This window comes from Neltuma alba, unplaced genomic scaffold (genome assembly GCF_004799145.2).
Source record: "Neltuma alba isolate B1F8T4 unplaced genomic scaffold, ASM479914v2 tig00005933_pilon, whole genome shotgun sequence".
NCBI classification, from domain to species: Eukaryota; Viridiplantae; Streptophyta; class Magnoliopsida; order Fabales; family Fabaceae; genus Neltuma; species Neltuma alba.
Window position 1 is genome coordinate 1 of NW_021634282.1, and position 21,169 is coordinate 21,169.

Sequence of the window (21,169 nt, forward strand, 5' to 3'; positions counted from 1 at the left end):
GCTGGCTATGGCTCCGTTTCCTCGTGTGTTTTCACTTCCTTATTCTCTCATAGTATAATTATGTCATAATGAATTGAAGTTGCATACCTCCAGGGAACATCTCCCACAAGCATCCAATCACCCTCTTTATCTTCATATGTCAGCACAAATTCAGACGTTTCGTCCAAAAGCTTAGAGGCTTTCAGTCCAGGGTCTTTCTCGCTACCTGCAGCACGCAGAAAAAGCCACATGGTCATAAAGGAATCAATAATCTCATACACTTAACTGCTTGTTCATACACCATGGAGTTTAAATGGACATGACAAGTGCAATAAGGAACAAAATATGAGTCCCTTTATGTGCATAACAGACTAAAATTTAGATTATTATCTATTATGATGAAATTCACTGAGCCAAACATAGAATTAAATTGTTATCCAAGCTGCAGTAAGTCTGGAAAGTACTAAAGAGAACTAACCAGCTGATTAGCAGGCCTGAAAAACATTTCTTCCAGTGTCTGAGCTAAAGTCTCATAGCTTGAATGAGAATTCAAGTCTACCTTTCTGCCAATGCGAATTCCATCCATATTCACCTTCACAAATCCAAGATGGTTTTTTTCAGTATTGGTGACGGTGCCATTTTTAGCAACTGAAACATCATCTGGATTACTCTTATCGCTGCTGGATTATCTTCTTCAGCCCTTTGAGCTTTTGCTTGGTTAATCAAGCTGTCATCATATGCCCTGATGGGTGGCCACCCAACAACTTGACTGCTTCCATAATAGTCAAGAGCACAAGTGAGAGCAGATCATAGTTTGATCTCTAAAAGCTATCTATAGTAGATGTATACATAAGCATAAGTAGTAGAGCAACATAAGGAGAGAAATAACAAAGTTGAACATAAAAGAGGAATAAATGAATATATGTGTGTGATTAAAGAGGCAAAATACGCACAAAATACGAGGATTTACAAAAAACTAGGAAAAAATAAAGTATTTTTATCCATCTTGTTCTTATTTGTTCAAGAAAAAATCGGACTGAAATAAGTGAAATTTATGTCTTCACTTGAAGAACCTAGTATTTTTTTGCCAGTTCTTTACATATCGTCAAGCTTCAAAACAGTGGCAAATCTTCATTACTATGTCTTACGGTTAACGACCAAAAATGAAAAATAAAACAAATAATCAAAGTATATATTCGGAGTTGAGGCAATAAATACAAGTATACTAATCAGCTGCAATAAAGATAAAACAAGCTCTGTTTCGACAACAACACAAGAAGACCATAACTGACTCCAAAACGGTCAAACAACAGTTAACTTGATTGAGAAACAAGTTTAAGCATTGATTTCAGAAACAAAAACAGCATCTTATGGGAATAATGGCAATAACAGAGAGATAAAACAGGACCCGGGAAAAAAAATGAAAAATATTATTCAACTGATCTGACACGACCAAAACATACTTTGCTCCATTATACAAACAATAAATTTTAAGCTAAACACAAAGGTCTCCATGAATCATCTCACCTGCCAGCAGTAGGAGATCCAGCGTCATGAGAGACAGAGTCAGCAGCTCTCTTAGTGCCAGAAACAGAACCACCCACAGTACTGACTCTGTCTGAGAAACGAGAAGCAGCAACAGCAGGTCCATGAGAGACCCCAGAAGGGAAGTCTTTAGCAGTCAAAATACGACCACACTCACCCCATGCGCAGAAGAAGGCTTGGCCTTCCCAGCAGCAGCAGCACCACCTCGACCACCAAGGCTCAGACCCAAACCCAGTTCAAGTTCAGCCTCGCCTTTGTACGAGGATGAACATTCTTGGCCTAGAAACTTAGCATTTGACACAGCAGGCTCATTTGGGGTAGCCCGGAAGAGCCACCATTGCCACCGCCACCACCACCTAGTAAAACCAGAGTCATGGAAGAAGGATTGAAGATCGAAAGCTAGAGAGATAGAGGAAATGAAAGATGGGTTTGTGAGGGAAGGAGGATGGGGATGAGAAAGAGGGTGGTAAAAAGGGCAGAACTTTGCGAGTCGCTTGGGAACGGGAGGAACAAGGTGTGGAAGACAAAATGGTATTGAAGGACGAGAAAGAAAAGAAGCACGAAAGTAGGGGAAAAGGATGCTGTTGGAGGGGGTGGAGTTAGTGATGATATGGGACCCATATGTCTTCTTAGTGCGCATACCACTTCTCATTTTCTCTCCTTTTGCCTTCGCATAATTTATATCTTTCGAGAATAGCATATTTTTTAATTAAGTCAAGGGTAGTCTAGCCTAGTCTAATCTAATTTTCTAATAATTTCACAAGTTGTACATATTATTCTATATTAAGTAGTGCAAACAACACCCCAGATTTGTTAAAAGACAACAAATATTATCATGATCAAGACAGAATAGGTTAAAGTCTTCCCATGATTATCAACTTCTATATGCAATCCCAATTTTTCAAATATATGACCTGTTTGCCAAGAATTTAATTTGTTGGGGGAAAAAGAGCATTAGTGAAGTTTACGGGGCAGGTGGAGGATAGAGTAGATGGTATATATGTGATCAAAGTAAAGAAAAAGGAAGAGAAGAAGGTGATGAGATGTGGAATGGAATACAGAGACAAGGAACATGATACGTGGTGATGGTAACTAATTAGGAATAGTACGAGGGAGTTACTTTTGGTGTTGATTGCAAAAACGAACTTTTTAGGTGTGTGTATGGATTAGTATGATAGTTAATCATATTTGTACGATTTGCTTAATTCAGCTGCTTAAAGTTACCAACCCCATAATTGTTCACCGCATAACAGGAAGTGAACTGCTCAATTCTTAATCCTTAATAATGCTCTACATTGCCTGAATTACTTATACTTAACTTTTGCTCTTTAACTATTGTAGTGACTTCTTTTATGATACAGACGATGGAACCCCCAACTGTAGCATATATAAAATTGTATGCATACTAATTATTGTTAAGAAATTAAACCTTTTTTAAAAATTTGAATGATTTTTAGTATATGATATTATTGGATTGAATTCAAATATAGTTAAAGCACTAAAAAGAGTAGCTCTGGCCAAAAAATATATATATATATATATATATTCACACACAAAGTTGAATATTTATAACTATTGATTAAATAATTGTAACTTTTTAAACTTCTCGGAATAATTTTTTATGATGTTTAGCTAGTAATAATCTTGATCTCTAAAACACACTCAACACAATTTTTATGATCTGGGTAATTTTTTAGCATGTCTATGTTTATGTGTCAGCTGATGAAGAAGAAACTAATTATGGTGGTTAATGTTAAGAAAAAGGGGATGATTAGGTGTCTGATACAGGATTAGCATGAAAAAGCAAAGGGGGTTAAAGTGAGAAGGAATGGTGTCTTTAGCAGCACAAGCAAGAAAAAGAATATGATTCTGGTTTGGGTTCTCAATGCCCACCTTTTTTAAAAAAATCTTTTTTAATTTTTCTTCTTTCTTAGGCTCTCTGTCTTGTATTTACAGGACAAATGGCCACACAAGCCTTTTGTTTTACAAAGTTGGGACCAAAAGATAATATATATCCTTATATGCCTTTGCCAACTGTGGAGTGAGAAAACAACAAAAAAACCTTCCCCCATAATTATTCCTTAAAATATGTTGTATTTATCATTACTAAACATTTCATTAATTCCCCTTTTGGACCCCACAATATTGAAACCCTGCCTTTCAACGCAATTAATTAATTACCAGCATAAAAGCAAAAGCATCTTCATCTACCGCAGCTAGGAACCACTATTAGTGCTCCTCTTCTCAAATTAAAAAGCCTATATTTTTTATATACCACATGAGATCTATCCTTTTGATTTAACCTTCAAGCTAGCTTTGTGGGATTTGTTTTTTCATTTCAAGTTTTAATTTGGCCACGGAGAAGCTTTCCGATATAATTTTATTAGGTGTAATAGATATAGTAGTTGTTTTAAATTTGACCCTTCATGGATAACTTTTACTACCTAGTTGGTGAAGATCTTTTGATCAGATATTATGGGATCTAAAAGTTAAAAAACCAACATGTCATTTTGCCGAACAAAGCTTTCAAAAACCCTGGCCCAAAGTTATGGAAAAGAACATGATTCATTAAAACAAGTGATTTGTGTGTTAATCATGTATCTTTGTTTCACGTTTCATGGAGATCTTGTTGGATTTTATTGCAGTTCAGTTTCTTCCGGTAGGCGTTGACTAACATCAATCAATGCACATATCCATATATAGCACCATGTTTTCTTCCAAAGCATACATAAAATACAATTAATAGCAGTATATACGGTCTAAAAAAATATTATTCCTCCTATCATAAATATAAACCTATTTTTATAATGTAATTTACATTACAAAAAAAGTCTTATATTTAGAACTCGAAGAGTAATATATTAGATAAAAGGTTATATTATGAGTATATACAACTATTTAGGATATATTTGCTGCCCAAGGGGGTGACATTTGAACGTTATATATGGATTAATTGAGGATGCGTGGCTCTTTATATAATGTGATTATTTATTTTCATAAATTTTTTTTTGAATTTTTAGTAGTCCATTGTTTATTCAAGTAGTGCTTGTACTATTAAGAAGCTCGATACATGTTTGATGTGCTTATTAGAATTTATTGTTGAGGAGACTATCTATAATTGAAAATTGTAAGCTTGAAAAATACTGAATATTAGTAATAAACGTTACAAATCATATATTCTTCCGGTTCTAAATATAAGATCTCTTTTGTGGTGTAATTTACACCACAAAAAAGGTGTTATATTTAAGACCAAAGGAGTATAATTTTACATTTTTTCCTTGTTACAATAGTTGTATTTACTTTATCTAATAACAAAGTTATATATTTTTCTCGATAAGATCTAGCAAAGTTATATGCAAAACAGTAATAAATATTGGTGAGCACAAATTAAAGATGGGAGAAAAAAAAGATTCAAAACAACAAAAAGCCTCTAATGTGATCCTCGATCAAAACTATCAATACAAATATACATCATAAATAAGATAATAATTGAATAAATATATTTGACAATCAATCAACCCCGTATATAAATGCGGTTATAATTTTCTTAATTTCCCCCTTTTTCTCCTGCTTTTCCAATTTATGCAAAAGCAAGAAGAAACAACAAATTCCATTTTTTTAAAAAAAATTACCAAAAACAAAGAATTAGAATTAGGCATAAGCCCTAACCCATCCTCGTCAACCCCTCTCCTTGTCCTTAGCATCGAAAGCATTTTGCATGAAAATTCTTCAGTTATAACAAAATGCGCGCCCCGCACGTGGCATTTAGCACCTCCTTAACCATTAATTACTCCTACCTTCCACGTCCGTCCTGATCATGGCCTTCACTAGCGGGTCGGGTCGAACCCATCAGAGGAAACTCGTGTCGCCTGCGGATGGAGTCCGCCGGTGGCCGGTGGTTTTCTTCCTTGAATTGTCACCACCACAAACGATAGTGCATTGACAGCCACAGATGTTGCTGAAGCACGAGAACAAACCATTCCCTCCGTCTGTGTGCCTTCGGTTATGCATGGATTTTTTGCTCCTGGTCGACGCTGGGTAGCTCGAGAGCTCGCCCCGATCGTACACCGGTGGAAGCTCCGTCCTCCACCTATCCAGCTTCGATTGTAATCCCTCCACACTCTCGTCGAGGCTCCACCCACCCACCGTGGAACTTTCACCCTCGTCGATCTTCGGGTTTTTTGCCAATGCTGCCGCCACCTCTGACGGTGACGGTCCGAGCTCCGATTCTGTTATAATACGAGGAGCGATGCCTCCTAAATTGGATCTTCTCGGGGTTGCGTACTCTAAAGCCGGATTGAACTTCCCGATCGAATGCAATGGAGTTCCCTTTGGCGTGGCCTTATGCGAACCTCCGTAACCTGCCTCTTGATGCAAGGGCGTGTTCTTGTGCGAACCTCCGTAACCTACCGCTTGATGCATGGGCGTATTCTTGTGCGAACCTCCGTAACCCGCTGTGGGATGCATTGGCGTATTCTTATGCGAACCTCCGTAACCCGCTGTGGGATGCATTGGCGTGTTCTTATGTGTACCTCCGAAGCCGACTGGTGGCGTTTGGAGGAGCTTCGGACCCGGAGAATTCCGAAACTGCGGTTTCGGCGATGGCTTGACTTCATACACATTGTTGGTTTTCTGAGAGAGTCTTTGGTTTTCAAAGGCGGCATTGAAGTTATCAGTAGTATCATGAGTGTCGGTGGTCGTTTCTGAGTCTGTCGTCGACGATTCTGGCGTTTGCAATTTCTGGTTCTTGTGATCGATGACATCAGAATCCTTGGCATTGCGATTCGGACTGGGGGATTTAACCCTGATCGGCTTCTCATCTAGGTCGGAGCCGCTGAGCATAGAATCTGGCCCCTCAAACTTAGCCCTCCATTGGAATCCAGCCCCAGGCTCGCTGAGAACAGAGGTCGGTTTTCCAATTTTGCCACCTCCTTCGCTGACGTCGGAGCCGCTAACTTTGGAGCTAGCCCTAGACCGTGAGCGGCTCTTTTTCTTGCCGCTTTTCCTAGAAGTGGCATCTGAAGATGACAACACCGAAGATGCTTTCCCCCTTGTGCCCCTGGGCCTTTGCTGTCGAGCGCTGATCATAGAGCTGGTGTCGCTCTTGGTTCGCCGGAGCTCCGGCTTGGAAGCGTGTCGAGGGCTCATATGATTATGATGCTCATAAGCATCTTTCTCGCCCATCAAATGGCGGTATCCAACGGCTGAGGGATTGTGGGTGTACAGAGGCATGCTCCGCATGGAGCTGTCAAGCACCGCCACACCAATGTTCAAAATCCCCTGGGGACGACCCGACGGCCTTCGGACTTGGAGCGCCCCGAACCGCATCCCCGAGGAGGGATTGTTGCTGCGCGGGAAGGGGATAAGGTTAGCGATGAGGACACGAACGGATCCCACGTGGATGTCTTTGAACCAATGGAGAGCGTAGATGTCGATCATGACGGCTGAGGTGTCGGCGTACAAGAAGTCCTCATCGACCCGGAAGACAAACTTGTCATTCCAAGTCGGGTTCTTGTGGCCGTGCGTGTCGACCCGAGTGGAGAGCTTCCGATCCGGGTGGATCCATGCAACCGCATAGGTTCGCATGGCCCGAGACACCGGAGACAGGTCCTGCGCGGATATGACATTGAGTTCCAAGAGCTGGAAAGGAGTCGGAATACGAGACATGATGATATAAATAAGGAGCAACAGGATATGATCTTCGATGAACAGTGATTAATCTGGGGATTATGGATTAATCACGCACGTGAAGAACCGGCGAAGAGGGGAATGAGGGAGGTGATTTCAATGGATCCCGCTCGTCGTCCAAGAGGAGGACGACGAGGAAGGGCGTGACATTAAGGTGTGGCGAGAGGGGAGAATAAGGAAGCCAAAGCATTAAGGAATTTGCAGAGTGAAATTAATTTGTACCAAAGAATATAGGAAATCAAAGGAAGTTAATCAGTGGTTGATTTAGGAACGTTAATTGGCAGCGTTGTTTTCGGTGAGCGTGTGGGGGTTTTACTTTTTATATTAATTTGCTGCTCATTTGATGATTTGGTGTGTATGTGAGAGTTCGTTTGGCCAGATGGTGGTGGTTTTTCCTTTAATAGAATCCCAACTAGCCTCGCACTCGCACATGGCTTTATTGGGCAAGGATCGGGTTCACGCTAGGCTGTAGAATACAACTTAGTGTGTTCTTTCTTTGATTTCTTTTGACAGACTTTGTCCCTGCTTCTCTCCAGAAAGAAGTTACAACGAGCTGATTTATGCATGCATGAATATTATTCAAACTTGAAAGACCCATGCACGTACGTACGTCTAATGAAACGCATGTTAGTTGAGTGAATTGTGTACGATATATATATATATATATATATATATAACATCAGTTTCGGTTTACGATATTCATGAGCATTAAAGTGCATATAACATTCTAAAGTCTTTTTTCAGGAGCATCCAGCATTTCAAAATATTTTGTGGTACGTCCAACACCTTAAATTTTTTTTTATGGGTGTCCAGTACCCTAAAGTATCTAATTTTTTGCTTTGGTTCTGGATGCAACAAAAAAAATTTTCTGGGTGCGTCAAAGAACAATACCTCCAATCCTTAATATAAAAATCGTTTAACTTTTATTTTGATTTTAAATATAAGACCACAGTTCACTTTGTCTTTTATATTTATTTATTTTTTCAAGATAGTCCTCATAATAATAATAGTTCTAGCCAATATACTTAATTAGTAATAATATTTTAATAAAAATAATACCTATTTATTACAAATAACAAATTTAACTAAGTTTCTAATCTATTCAAATTAGTCAACCAGCTCTTATATTAAAGACAAGAGGTAGTATTTTGAGGTATTAGATGCACACAAAAAATACTTCACAGTGCTGAATGCATCTAAAAAAATATTTCAGGGTGCTAGATGCACCATAAAATATTTTAGAATGCTAGATATATCCGAGAAAATACTTCGAAATGCTTGATGCATCTTAACCCTATGTATGATGTTGCTTTTACCACCTTAATAAGTGCTGCCCGCAGGTTTGACAATGAAAGGAAATTAAAAAGACTAAATCACGTTCAAATCAATGGAGGAAGGCAATTAAGATCCCTAGTGATAATAATACACTACTTCTGATCCTTAATATAAAAGCTAATTCATTAATTTGAGTATATTAATAAAATTAGTTAATTTTAGTATTTGTAATAAATAGGTATTGTTTTTCCTAAAATACTATGTTAATCAAGTGTATTAGCTAGAAGTACTATTACTATAAAGACTATCTTGAAAAAAAATGAATAACTATGAGAGACAAAATAAATTAGAGTCTCATATTTAAAATCAAATTAAAAGCCAAACTAATTCTTATATTAAAGATCGGAAGTAGTAGTACATCACAGTCAAATGAAAAGAGGGGGAAAGAAATCAGTGCATTGTTTCCTAATGTATATCTTCAGGTTGCATTGCTGCGCGTCAATGTCAAAACAAAACGCCCAATGGTCTCATCAGCCGGCAAGGAACCCGTGGCTTCTTGCACCACAAGAAATTAATTTGTGATCACATTATTATTCAACTAACGTCAATGCATGATTTTCCTCAACTCCACACCCATATATATATATATATACTACTTCCGATCTTTAATATAAGACCTTATTTGATTTTTATTTTGATCCTAATTATAAAACTCTGATATAATTTGTCCATTATATTTAGGCATTCTTTTTCAAGATAGTTTCTCTAATGATGATAGTTATAACCAATAAACTTAATTAGTAAGGATATTTTAGAAAATACAACACTTATTTATTATAAATAATTAACTTCACTTATTTCTTTAATTTTCTCAAAATAGTCAACTAGCTTTTATAATTAAGACCGGAGGTAGTAGATAGATAGTCAAGAAGTCTGATTAATTAATTAGTTTCCAAATTTAATTACTACTATTTGTCATCTCTACAATCGCTTGACTTTTACAGATGCTTAGGTTGGTTCATCGCCGATCACGTACGTTATCTTCCCGGGCGGCTGTTAAAGCCTAAGCCTATGCCTATTTTCCATCAAATGTCTCTCAAGTCTGCATCGGATCTTGCTTTTATTTCGTGCATGTGAATTGCGAAGATTCAGTTTAAACTTTGATGGAATCATGGACTTCTCGTTGCGTCCACCCTTTTCACCTTTCTGTTCCGGATAAGCAAGACTTTTATCTCCCCCCCCCCCCCCTTTTTTTTTGGTTGCCCAAACTGAAGCTAGTACCGTTTTTAAATCTCTAACTATTTATCTTTTAATACCAAAATGTATCATTCTCATTCGTTATCTTTCAGTCCGAAAATATTACCTCACCTGCTCTGAATAAAATTGTCGCATTCACGCATCCCTGACGAAGGCTCCGTTTGGATGACACCCCAAACTATGGTTTGGGTGATAAGTCACCCAAACACCCACTGGTTTTGGGCAAACCGTGGTTTTGGACCAAAACTATGGTTTTGGAAAAAAGCAGAAATTTTTTGCTTTTAGAGAAAAAAGAGAGAGTGTGAGAGCTTATAGGATATGAATCTTGTTATTTTTTTATAACATATTTTTTTATAAACATATTTAATCTTATATTTTAAAAATATATATACATATTAATTATTTATTAATCATATTATCTTATTATTAATTATGTTAATAAAAAATATATTATTAACAATTTTATTCCTTCAAATTAAAATATATCATAAAATCTATTTTTTCTGTAATTATCATATTAACTTATGTCTTTTTTTTAGTAATTTGTATATATAAAAAGTGCTTCTGATAATAACTATCCAAACACTCTCACTTCTCAAAATCACTTTTTCATGACATCTATTCTTCCCAGAATCTATTCTCCAGAATCATTTTTTTAAACCACGGTTTGGTTTCATCCAAACACACCCGAAGTTTGACAAATTCATATATCAAATGTAAAATCCATAACAAAATTTGATTTATTTTATAATAAAATTGGTAATCCATGCCACTCGTATTTTCATTAAAAAAAAAAAGAGAGGGAAACATTTACGATATATCATGTCTGAAAACTTATATGGACTCCGTAATCCATATATGTATATTCTGTGAAATGAATACTACTTTATTTTATATAATATTCCTAGTTAATTAACTAAAATCTTCTGTTCTAATTAATAATTTTTATTAAGAATAAATTTGAGATTTTACAAGAAATAATTAACTTTAATTAATTATAAAAATATTAATAAGTTTAGTTTTATCATGTAAATAAACAAATCGATTGGTGGCCTAAGAAAGAATATCTGAACCCCTGGATGGGATCTAGTCAAGCAAAATGTACGGAGCTTCACCCGGGGATATTTATTAATTTATTGATAATTATTCACTGAAAAAATAATAGTAGTATTATTAGATTCAGATTGGTGATTGGTCAATCTCTCATGCAACCGTTTGAAGCGCCATATGATTCTTCCTCCGCTGACATTATGTCGCGAGCTTCAACTTGATAGAAGAGAAGGGAATTCCATTCCGTCAGATTTCAGATTCCTCAGTTCTCACTTCCTAATCAACATCACAATACGCTTGACAGAGCCTGGCATAGAGTTCTTATTGCTCCATGGATGAATTACCCAGCTCCGAATCCCCGGCAGAGGGTGATTCGCTTGATCAGCGATTAACCCTGCGCACAGCTCCGTCATTTGACATATACAGCTCCAGCGAAGGGTTCGGAGATGGAACTAACGATACGGAAGAGGTTTTACTGAGAACCATTACTATTGGGCAGATGATAGGAGCCTTGGATAGCGGTGAGTTTAGCTTCGGTAAGAAGGAGATGGACTTGATTGAGGAGGAAGAGGAGAGTGAGAAGGATGAGTTGAGTGGGAGTCGGAAATCGGGGGTTGAGGAGGAAGTTGAACCGGCTAGTCCCCCGATGTATTTAGCCGCTGGCCTTGGGGTTGATGGAACTGGATTTGGGTTTGATAGCTTTCCTATTGATGATTTATGTCTGCCAAACTTGGATGGAAGTGGCGATGTTGAGGAGCATTATAAGAGGATGATTGATGAGTATCCCTGCCACCCTTTGATTTTGAGAAATTATGCTCAGATTTTACAGGTGAGCCCCATTTTCAATTGCTGGTTTTTCTTCTCTAATGGTTTCGCTGTTTCCTGAGGTATACATCATTTTTGAAAGGAAATGTAAGGTAAAGTTGAGTTGTAGCATGGCGGTAAATTTAAAAACATTTGCGCAGGTCCATCAAGCCCTATACCAATAGTTCCCTTGTCTTCTTCTGTTGCTAATTATTCAGTTGGTTGACTAGCCTGTTTCTGCTCTGGTTTTTTCAGGGTACCGTTCAGTCGGTAACAAGCTTTTTTACGTGAGGATTATTGACTCTCTTAATAATCCTTATAAGAGATAATCTAGGGCAGAACGAATCTGCGTAATGTCCTGTATCAAAATACTACTTAGGAAACAACATCACAACCACCAGGACTATCCGTCTATCCAAAAACTAATAAAGGTGTCCATTCGGGGAGGGAAAAAAACTAAGAAAGGTGTCAGAAATAGTTGCCAAGTCATCTAAATATTTCCTTTTTCTTCTTTCATGGCTCCATTAGTTTCATTAAACAGGCATGACATTACATCTTGTTATTTTTGTCTCGGATGCTGATCTTTATTTTCTAAATTATACTGGCAGTCTAAGGGAGACCTTCGCGGAGCTGAGGAGTATTTTCTACGTGCTACTCTGGCAGATCCTAACAATGGTGAAATCTTAGTGCAGTATGCTAGGCTGGTCTGGGATCTCCATCGTGACAAACAAAGAGCATTAGAGTATTTTGAACGTGCAGCTCAAGCTCCCCCTCCAGATAGGTGAGAGTTCTGACACACTCACCTAACTCCATTTAAAAAATGTGTAGCCTGGAAATTGAATTGGAATTGAATAATTGCAATTGTCTAATCATCGGACAACTTACGGAATGGAATATTTTCTTCAAACTCATCGTAAGCAGCAGAAGTAGGATGATTCACTTAAAACGTTCTGGATTCTGAGCCTGACATGTCTTAGAGATAACAGTACACATTTTGTATTTCTTTCAGCCAGGTTCTTGCAGCATATGCCAGTTTCCTCTGGGAAATAGAAGAAGAAGAAGACGATGATGATGATGGAAAACATGATACTAACAGCAAGGTGCTCCTTTCTCTTTCTCCTCTCGTTTTTCTTGTTAGGGAACATTGCATTTCTTTGATGGTTCATATGTGTTTCTTTAATTATTATAGCTTGTGATTAGGTGCAGAATGAGAACAATGAACAAAATAGTAAATTTGTCAGTCCCCCAAAACAAGATGATCAACCGGCTGGCCTTTCCCTGAACCCTGCAGCAAGACAAGAGATTGATGCAGCAGATTTTACAGCGTCCAACTATGGCAAGGGTGCTGATATTAAGGACTACTTCAGGAAGATGATTGATGAAAATCCTTCCAACCCTTTGTTTCTGAAGAGTTATGCCCAGTTTCTGATTCAGGTGAGATATGTATGTTTTGCTATTCATGTCCTTTTGGACTCAGTCACCTTTATTATTATTATTTTTTTTGACCTGGACTCAGTCACCTTTGTTCACAAGCCAGCGTAACTTCAAAAATCACCGGAGATATTGAACTTTCTGTCTTGTTTGTATAGAAAAAATTGGTTTTATTTTAGGCAATGTCTGGAATGATGCATTGCCTAGACAAATTGCTATAAGTCCGGAATTTCTCTGTTGTCTGTCTTTATGAAGTATAATATTTCTTATGTTAATATTTTTCTCAGATACTGATTTTGTTTTCTATATTTACTGGCAGTCAAAGGGAGACCTTTATGGGGCTGGAGAGTGCCTTTCTCGCCCCACACTAGCAGATCCTGGTGATGGTAAATTCTTGATGCAGTATGCTCAGCTGCTGTGGGAGCTACATCAAGACAAGGATGAAGCATTGACCTATTTTGAAGGCGCAGCTCAAGCTTCTCCACTAGATAGGTAAGCATTCTGCTACTATTATCTTCCTTCCGAAAATAAATATAGTATTTATGGTGTGTTATTTGCCCCAAAAATAATTTATTAATCCAATTGCTTCTGGGCTGGAATGCGTTGTTACCACAATGTTGCCTTCAGAATTTGGCTGCTTCAGATAAAAAATGTATAATTGTCAGCTTTGCATGTTTACAGTATAACAATACGCAAGTGGCATTCTTTTCAGCGATGTTCTAGCAGCATATGCTAGTTTTCTCTGGGACATTGAAGATGATGAGGAAGAAATTGGAAAACAACAAAATAACAGTGAGGAGGTGCTGCTTTGCTCCCCCTGCCACCCCTGGCCCGCTTCCTTTCTAGTCTTCATCATGTATTTCGAATGAGACACATGGATTATTTATATCTTAATCTTTGCAATTGAATGCAGAAGGAAGAGCTGGAACAACATATCATAATTGTCAAAGGTGACAAAATTGACGATGATGCAGTGGATCTTACTCTGGCTAACTGTGGAAAAGATGGCAGTGTTGAGGACTACTATAAAAAGATGATTGATGAAAATCCTAACGACTCCTACTTTCTGAAAATTTATGCCCAGTTTCTGATTCAGGTGAGATATGCATATTAAGTAAAACTTTGATAATCATCAAGCCTTGAACAATCATGTTAAACGCCCCCAAGAAGATATGAAACAATTGATGTTTCTGAAGGGATTAATGCTAGCCGGAAGCGTAGAATGGACGCATGCTTCTGAATTTTGATGACTGGATCAAAACATTAAGGGTTCTTTTTTCCCTTGCGGCTTTTCTTTTGGGAGTTTTGGGGTGCGGGAATGGGTAGAGGGATATAATGTTCTATAATGGAAGTGGTAAATGCTCATCCTAGACACTCATTTATGGCATTATAAAACGTGAACTTTATTTTTCCAGTTTTTGGGAAATATGTTTTCAGAAGACAAACAACGAAAGAGGCAAAAACTATGATAGTTGAAATTCTCTAGCTATGGAACAAAATTTCAAAGGTTTGGACTGCCTCCGTGCATCATGGAGCCCAGGTTTTGTCATGCTCAGGCAAAAAGGAAAAAGTAAAGACACAGACACACATAGTGTGGAGCCACACACATAGTGTGGAGCCCCACACAGGTGGGTTCCGCTGAGCATGTCCACTGCATCACTCTGTCTCTTGTATGAAGGTTCTCGTAAACATGAAAGAATCTGGACTATCGTACAGGTGGTAATTGTCTTTATCATAAATACGGGCTTGTCAGATCATGTGAGTAGGACATATATGTAACGAGACTCTGCCTAACAATTAAATTGTTATTGGTTATTACTTGTCTTAAGGGTAGAGAGGGAACCACAATACATGCGTCACTGAAACGCCCTCATAAACCCATGGATAGATGGCAAGAACAGGGGTTGATAGTTAACTCATCTATGCCTTTTCCTTACAAATTGTACGCATAAATTTGAAGCCTGCAAAGTTCATTTTTCTTCCATTTTCTAAACTCTCTTTTCCACCTTCAATGTACAGTCCAAGAAAGACCTTCAGGCGGCAGAAAAATGCTACTCGCGTGCAATCCTAGTTAATCCTGGTGATGGTGAAATGATATCGGAATATGCAAAACTAGAGTGGCAACTTCATCATGACTGGAGAAAAGCGTTATCATATTTTGAGCAAGCAGTTAAAGCTACTCCTGAGGACAGGTAAAATTCCGAGATACAAAATATAAGTTTTATCTCACACGCCTGTTTTATCTTGGATTCTGGAATACGGGGAAGATAATTTCAGCTTTACACATTCATGTGAATTCAGTGTTCATCCTGTCGTCAAAGAATTGTCGAATGCTCTATAGCTGGTTTTCAGTGAACATAATGTTTTGGGGGAATTCTGAATTACGAAAGTAATAAAAGCCAAACCTCGACTACCTCAAATCTGTGCATTATTAATTTAGGATGAAAATCATTCTTTTCCGGTTTCTGTGTTTGTCAGCAATGTTCTGGCGGCATATGCTTGCTTCCTATGGGAAACAGAAGATGTGGAGGCTGAAATTTCAGAGTAGAGACTCGTTGAAGTGCCTCTTACACGAGATCACCTTGGCACATGCCAATACTCGACAGAAATTTAGTGCTTCTACAGATGTCAGCTGAATTCTCAATTCTTGTTTCTACCATCTCAATGTGTACATGTTAGCTGTTCTTCACATCAACTTTGATAGTTTTTAGAAAAATAATAATAATTTCCAGCCTATTAAATAAATAAAATCATAAACACTATTCAACACATGAACTTAATTATCTTTTTGCACTACCCTTCTCAACACGTCATGCGCTGAGTTTGCGCGACGGTCAATGTAACCATAATGTTTACATGAAACCCGTAAGTCGGGTCAAGGAGAAAATGGGGAAGATCGGACTGGAAGATAATGTATTGAAATGTTTCCATCAAATCCATTTGAGAAATAAGTGATTACAAATACACTTGATTCAGATGACATGAGGTTTCATTAGGGTAGACACAATTCTCATGTTTCAGACTGCAGACTTAACATCAAATTCTCGAGGAAATAATTAAAACCAGGAGCCCCTTGACCAAAATCGCTATGGAAAAAAGAGAGATGTAATCCATAGTCCTACAACACCTTCCTTAGGTAGACTTTAAAAAATATGACTATTTGTTTGCTTCCTCAATAAAATCGACTATATAGAACTGAAATATCTGCTGGACCCAAAATTTGAATTTCCTCAGCAAAGAATCTTATGAAGCTAAATCTCCCAGATTCTGTCCATTTCTTGCTACTTGATGCCCTGAATATCCTCTCTCTTGTCGAGAGCTGGGTCGATAGAAACCATTACCCCTCGATGGTTTGTTATAATCCCGATCACTTCCATCTTGGCCGTTTCCCCTGCCAAAGCTCCTTGAACCATAACGCCCTCTTGGTGCTTCTGATTGATAGCCACCCCTGCCTCTACCCCTCCCTGTTGATAATACAGTAGAAGTAAACAAGACAGAGAAAAGGCGTCACTCAAATATAGCATACCAAACACCCAAACCACATCAAGCATAAAGATGAATCCAGATTCAGATTTATCTGATATCTCATTTAAATTGTTGCAACAGTACACAGAGGGGATGCCAAATGGTGAGACTGACAAGATTTGAACATGGGTCTACGACAAACCTAAGGTGCTCTCAAGAGTCAAGACTAGTCATGCAGCAGAATTTAGTTGCAACAATAGTAAAAGAAAGACTTACTTCCTCGTGAAGGAATGTAACTGTTCGGTCTTCGCTCTTCAATGTATACCTGCCTTCCAGCTATCTGTGCAGAGCCCGCCTGCAAACATAAAACATGAGGATCGGGAAAAGAAATCCAGTAAACATGCACAAGGGACAATATAGTTTGTAAGTAATAACAAAGATCAGAAGCAGCTCATTAGTTCAAAAATGCAGTACCAAAATTTCATGAGTTCTGTTGCAACTAATATGTTTAAACAGGATTATGCCAACTCTTAAGCAGCGGAAATCTCAAATTCAAGACGCAAAAACAAACCCAAACCTTGACTGCATTGTGAACCCCATTCATATCCATGAATTCAACAAATGCGTAACAAACTCCAACATCCTGAAATTAAATGAAAACTTTAGAAATTGACGCATACATAAACCATTAAAAAAAAGGGAAGAAAGTTTCAAGAGATGCAAAGACCAGACTTTGCGACTTCTGATGACAACACCATCAGGCCTGATTGGACCAAACTTTTTAAATTCCTCCTCAATTTCAGAAGTAGAAACAGCAGGAGACAAGTTTCTCACATAAACAGATTTGATTTCACCTGACAGGATTCCAAATCAAATCAAAATCCAGGCCAAGTATAAGATGAAAACTACATAAAAAACGGCTTCCTCATAAAAACTTATTTGCACGCAGAAGAATGAGGCATGGACCACGAAAATGTATCTCAAAACCAACAACTAATATGACTGAAAAAAACGAAAAATATAAACTCGCTACTTAATGTGTTCAAACAAGTACTGCGGAGTAACCTTCATCCTCTGTTGCAGGAACCTCCTCTGCTGCAACTGCATCAGTCTCAGGCCTTTCAAATGTGTTTGCTGATGCTGTTGCTTGCTGACTACTAGTCTGAGGAATATGATCCCACTCTGAGGACACATTTTTGTCATGGGAAGGTTGGGAAGGCATTGGCGGAGTAGATTGTCCTCTAGCAACCCGCAACTTCCAACAACAGTCCAATTGTCAGGCCCCCAAATCAAAACTGTATGTCTGTATCCATAGGGGGCAAAAAAAAAAAAAACATTTGAAAATTAACTTAACATTAAGTAAGGGGCATACAATGGAGGCGTAAGTATGCTTTTGGGGCTCCTCAGCAGGTTCCTCAGCAGAAGCAGGCACATGGTCTTGCACCACATTCACTGCAGCTTGAAGCGAGCCATTTGACTCTTCAGCAGGATTATCCTCCCTAATATGTTCAGAATCAGAGATATGCTGCATTCTTTGCTCTGAATATCCATAATTGTCAACTACACCATTTTCTTTGACCTCATTAGTAGAAACAAATTCCCTTGACTGGATATCTGTACCCAGCAGGTAACTGGACACTGGAAAATTCATAGATCTCAATTAGTAAGGAGAATAATTTCAAGTAACTGTCATTCCAAGATCAGTCAAATTGGTTGCTTGCCCTATGAAAGGATTATTGTTAATAAATACATTCGACTCAAGTCACTTAACTTTGGGTTTCTGACTAAAAATATGTAAACACTAGACACAAATGAAAAAGGGAGCAACTATTGGCAAAACGATACAACACCACAAACAAAAACATTGCCTCCAAGAAATTAATTATAAAGACCAGAAACTTGTATAGTTTCTTCTCCTCTTTTCCAATTTAATTTTGCATTAAATGAATCAAATAAATTTAAGGGGGGGGACATTGAGGCTAAAATGAAATCTACCTGGTTTATTAATTGAATCAAGATTGCTTTGGGCTAACAAGACTGCTTGGTGGTGGGGAATTGGATCCTCTTCAACAAAGTGAAATATATCATTGAGCACAAAAAACCCTTTCTCTTGGGGTGCAAGGAAAAATGTCTGCATAAACTTCCTTCTCTGATTGTATTCTTTAATTTGCACACATCCAGAGACCATCACAATAACACCACCACTCCAAGACTCCAGAGAATGAGCTGACTTGATTTCAACTCCAGCATATCTGAGTGACATAACAAGTGCATGGATTTGCTGCCCACAGAGAAATTTCTTTAATTCTGGGGGGAAAATAAGTGATTCACTAATCACACATGAAAAATTGAAGGGAAATTTTACAAAGCTTGGAATCATTTAACAAATAAGGAAGGACCTATTAACATGCAAGGAATAAACTAGCAGCCGCTAGCTAAACAAGACCTCTAAATGTGCTGAGAGTTAAAAATACAATTCTCAATGCAGGGCCCTATTATCTTCAAAACACCTCCAAAAATCCGGGAATCAGTACTATGGTTTGAGTATGACAAATTACACATCCCAGACAGCAACTATCCACCAAATAGAAATCTAAGACATATATTTCCATCATTTTTAAAGGCACCGTGAGTAATGGTACCAGGAGATGACAAAATACAATATAATCCGAAGGGGACGTAAGAAACAATCCCGAATGCAATTAGTTAACCACTTCTACAGAGAGAAAACAAAGGAGACGAGAATTACTAGCATTGCGGTAGCCGTCTCCCTGTTGTTGCCGTCTATACGAAGCATGGTGCTGGCATCAGAGTAAAACTGATGCACATACTCTGGCTGATTCTGAAGAACCTGGTAGTACTGCCCAACAAAGTACGTCCCAACCTGAAACACTCGCCCCAGGCAAACCCATTAGAGACGGATGAGAAAAAAGCCGAAAGCCAAAACACAGAGAAGCAGGCGGTAAGAGGCAGAATAGAAGAAACCTGAGCAGCAGTGAGGGGAAAGGGATAAGGCGAGGCCATGGTGAATAGAAACTCTTAAACCCTAGAAAGGAGACGCCCCCAGCAAAGCCACAGATCCTATATGCCCCTGGAGATCTAGGCAGCACCACAAGCAAAATCTTGGTAAGTTCGCAAACAAGAATTACAGAGAGATCTAAGAGAAAGAGAGAAGAGAGACAGAGGGGAGAAGGTACCTTTTGAGGAGAGAGAGGGAGAGAGACTGAGAAAGAGATTTGGAATGAAAGATCCTCTCCACGGGTTGGCCCTTTTGTGCAGATGCTGGAAGTAGCAGCTCAGCCTTTTGCTCTTTCTTAGCCGTCGCCCACAACCTCTCGCCCACTCCCCCGCAATCTCTCAAATCAAATCTAAATCTAAATTCTAATAAAATAAAAATAAATTATTAAAAGTGCTTTGAAAAAGAGAGAAAAGACATAGGTATTTATAAATAAAGTGGAGAAAATTACAATTGTTAATTTTATCTGTTTCATTCAATTTATCTTTATTAGAAATATTAATAAAAGGACACTCTGATTTAGATCTTAACATTTTTTTTTGAAATGTAAGAATCATTTTTACTTTAAAAATCATTAATATGTTCCTAAAAATTCTTAATTTATGTTTTTAAATTAAAATTCTACATGTGATTTAGAATAATAATACAAAAATTATTATCTGCAGAAATACTTTAGAATTTCCATTATTTCATTTTGCAACCTGAAGTTAAATTGTTGACGTTAATTTAACTGAAAGGAATCTTCTTTGACGAAGAAAGAATGGAAGGAGTCTCAGTCTCCCAATGATTGACAATATTGGCAGTAGAAATTATGGGAGTTTCCAACACGTCATTGACATTTTTAGTTATGAGATTTAAAAAAATCTATTAGTTTTCTGTTTAAAAAAAAGCAAAAAATAAGTCCGAAGAGATTACATTCCACATGGTATTAGCAGAAATTACAATACGTTTCATGCTTTTATGCTAAATTTGAAGTGATTTGCATAGATTATAATTTATAACTAATGTCACCTTTGTAAATTTTATAGCATAATGAAAAAATAGTTCCTCACATTGATACTTAGGGGATGTTTGGATAAAAACCACACTATAATTTTAAAAATAATTTTACAATATATGAAGTAAATATATGAAAGAAATTTTATCTCTATTTATGTAAAAATATTCTTTAAAAGTGTTTTTTTCTTGCATATACCAAATATTCTCTTAATGTTAACTTTATATGAGAAACAAATTACTTGTAATTCTAAAATCATAGGGTTTTTTACTGAGGAAGAATTAAAAAAAATTAAGCATTTAAAATTATGGACTTCAAACATAGTTTTGTTTCAAATTTATAGCAAGTAATATATTTTAAGTTTATTATAATTTATTATTGTCTTTTAATTGAGACTAGCGTTGACTTTTTTTAAAATAAAAAAAAATCTGCAGAGACGCCCAAAGTAGTATGGAGGCTGACTAATAATTGTTGTGGAGACAGCTAGTTGTCCTTAACTATAACTGATGCTCAGCTAAAATTTAACATTGTAATTTCAATTGCTACAAAACTAAATGGAGAAATGACAAAAAAAGACTGTGAAAATTAGAAAATCGCAAACAGATATTTTCACAAAAATATGTCGTTATTTAAAAATTAATTATTATTAAAACATGTTTTAA

At 37.4% G+C, this 21,169-nt stretch overlaps 3 protein-coding genes and 1 pseudogene across 4 annotated transcripts; 1 reads left to right on the forward strand and 3 right to left on the reverse strand.

The window, feature by feature from the left end:
- Positions 1-442: 442 nt before the first annotated feature.
- LOC114749059 (auxin-responsive protein IAA13-like) lies at positions 443-1,963 on the reverse strand (annotated as a pseudogene).
- A 3,410-nt stretch (positions 1,964-5,373) lies between these two features.
- Positions 5,374-7,191, reverse strand: LOC114749063 (uncharacterized). The gene has a single exon (XM_028937532.1). It carries the CDS (start codon positions 7,189-7,191, stop codon positions 5,374-5,376), a length of 1,818 nt encoding a protein of 605 aa, XP_028793365.1.
- A 3,934-nt stretch (positions 7,192-11,125) lies between these two features.
- LOC114749064 (uncharacterized) lies at positions 11,126-15,888 on the forward strand. The gene is made up of 6 exons (XM_028937533.1): positions 11,126-11,623; positions 12,207-12,379; positions 12,608-12,698; positions 12,799-13,032; positions 15,049-15,221; positions 15,508-15,888. The coding sequence occupies exons 1-6, from the start codon at positions 11,126-11,128 to the stop codon at positions 15,575-15,577; spliced, it is 1,239 nt and encodes a 412-aa protein (XP_028793366.1). The 3' UTR covers positions 15,578-15,888.
- Positions 15,889-15,938: 50 nt separating this feature from the next.
- LOC114749055 (putative G3BP-like protein) lies at positions 15,939-19,742 on the reverse strand. 2 transcript variants are annotated; one of them, XM_028937521.1, is made up of 10 exons: positions 19,692-19,742; positions 19,480-19,593; positions 19,244-19,378; positions 18,490-18,775; positions 17,867-18,132; positions 17,560-17,749; positions 17,227-17,348; positions 17,072-17,137; positions 16,771-16,849; positions 15,939-16,493 (listed from the first exon to the last, which is right to left on the reverse strand). In XM_028937521.1, the coding sequence occupies exons 2-10, from the start codon at positions 19,516-19,518 to the stop codon at positions 16,273-16,275; spliced, it is 1,404 nt and encodes a 467-aa protein (XP_028793354.1). In that variant the 5' UTR covers positions 19,519-19,593; positions 19,692-19,742; the 3' UTR covers positions 15,939-16,272. The 2 variants fall into 2 exon arrangements, with proteins under 2 accessions (XP_028793354.1, XP_028793355.1); XM_028937522.1 differs by having other exon boundaries at positions 19,480-19,585; positions 19,692-19,741.
- Between the last annotated feature and the right edge of the window lie 1,427 nt (positions 19,743-21,169).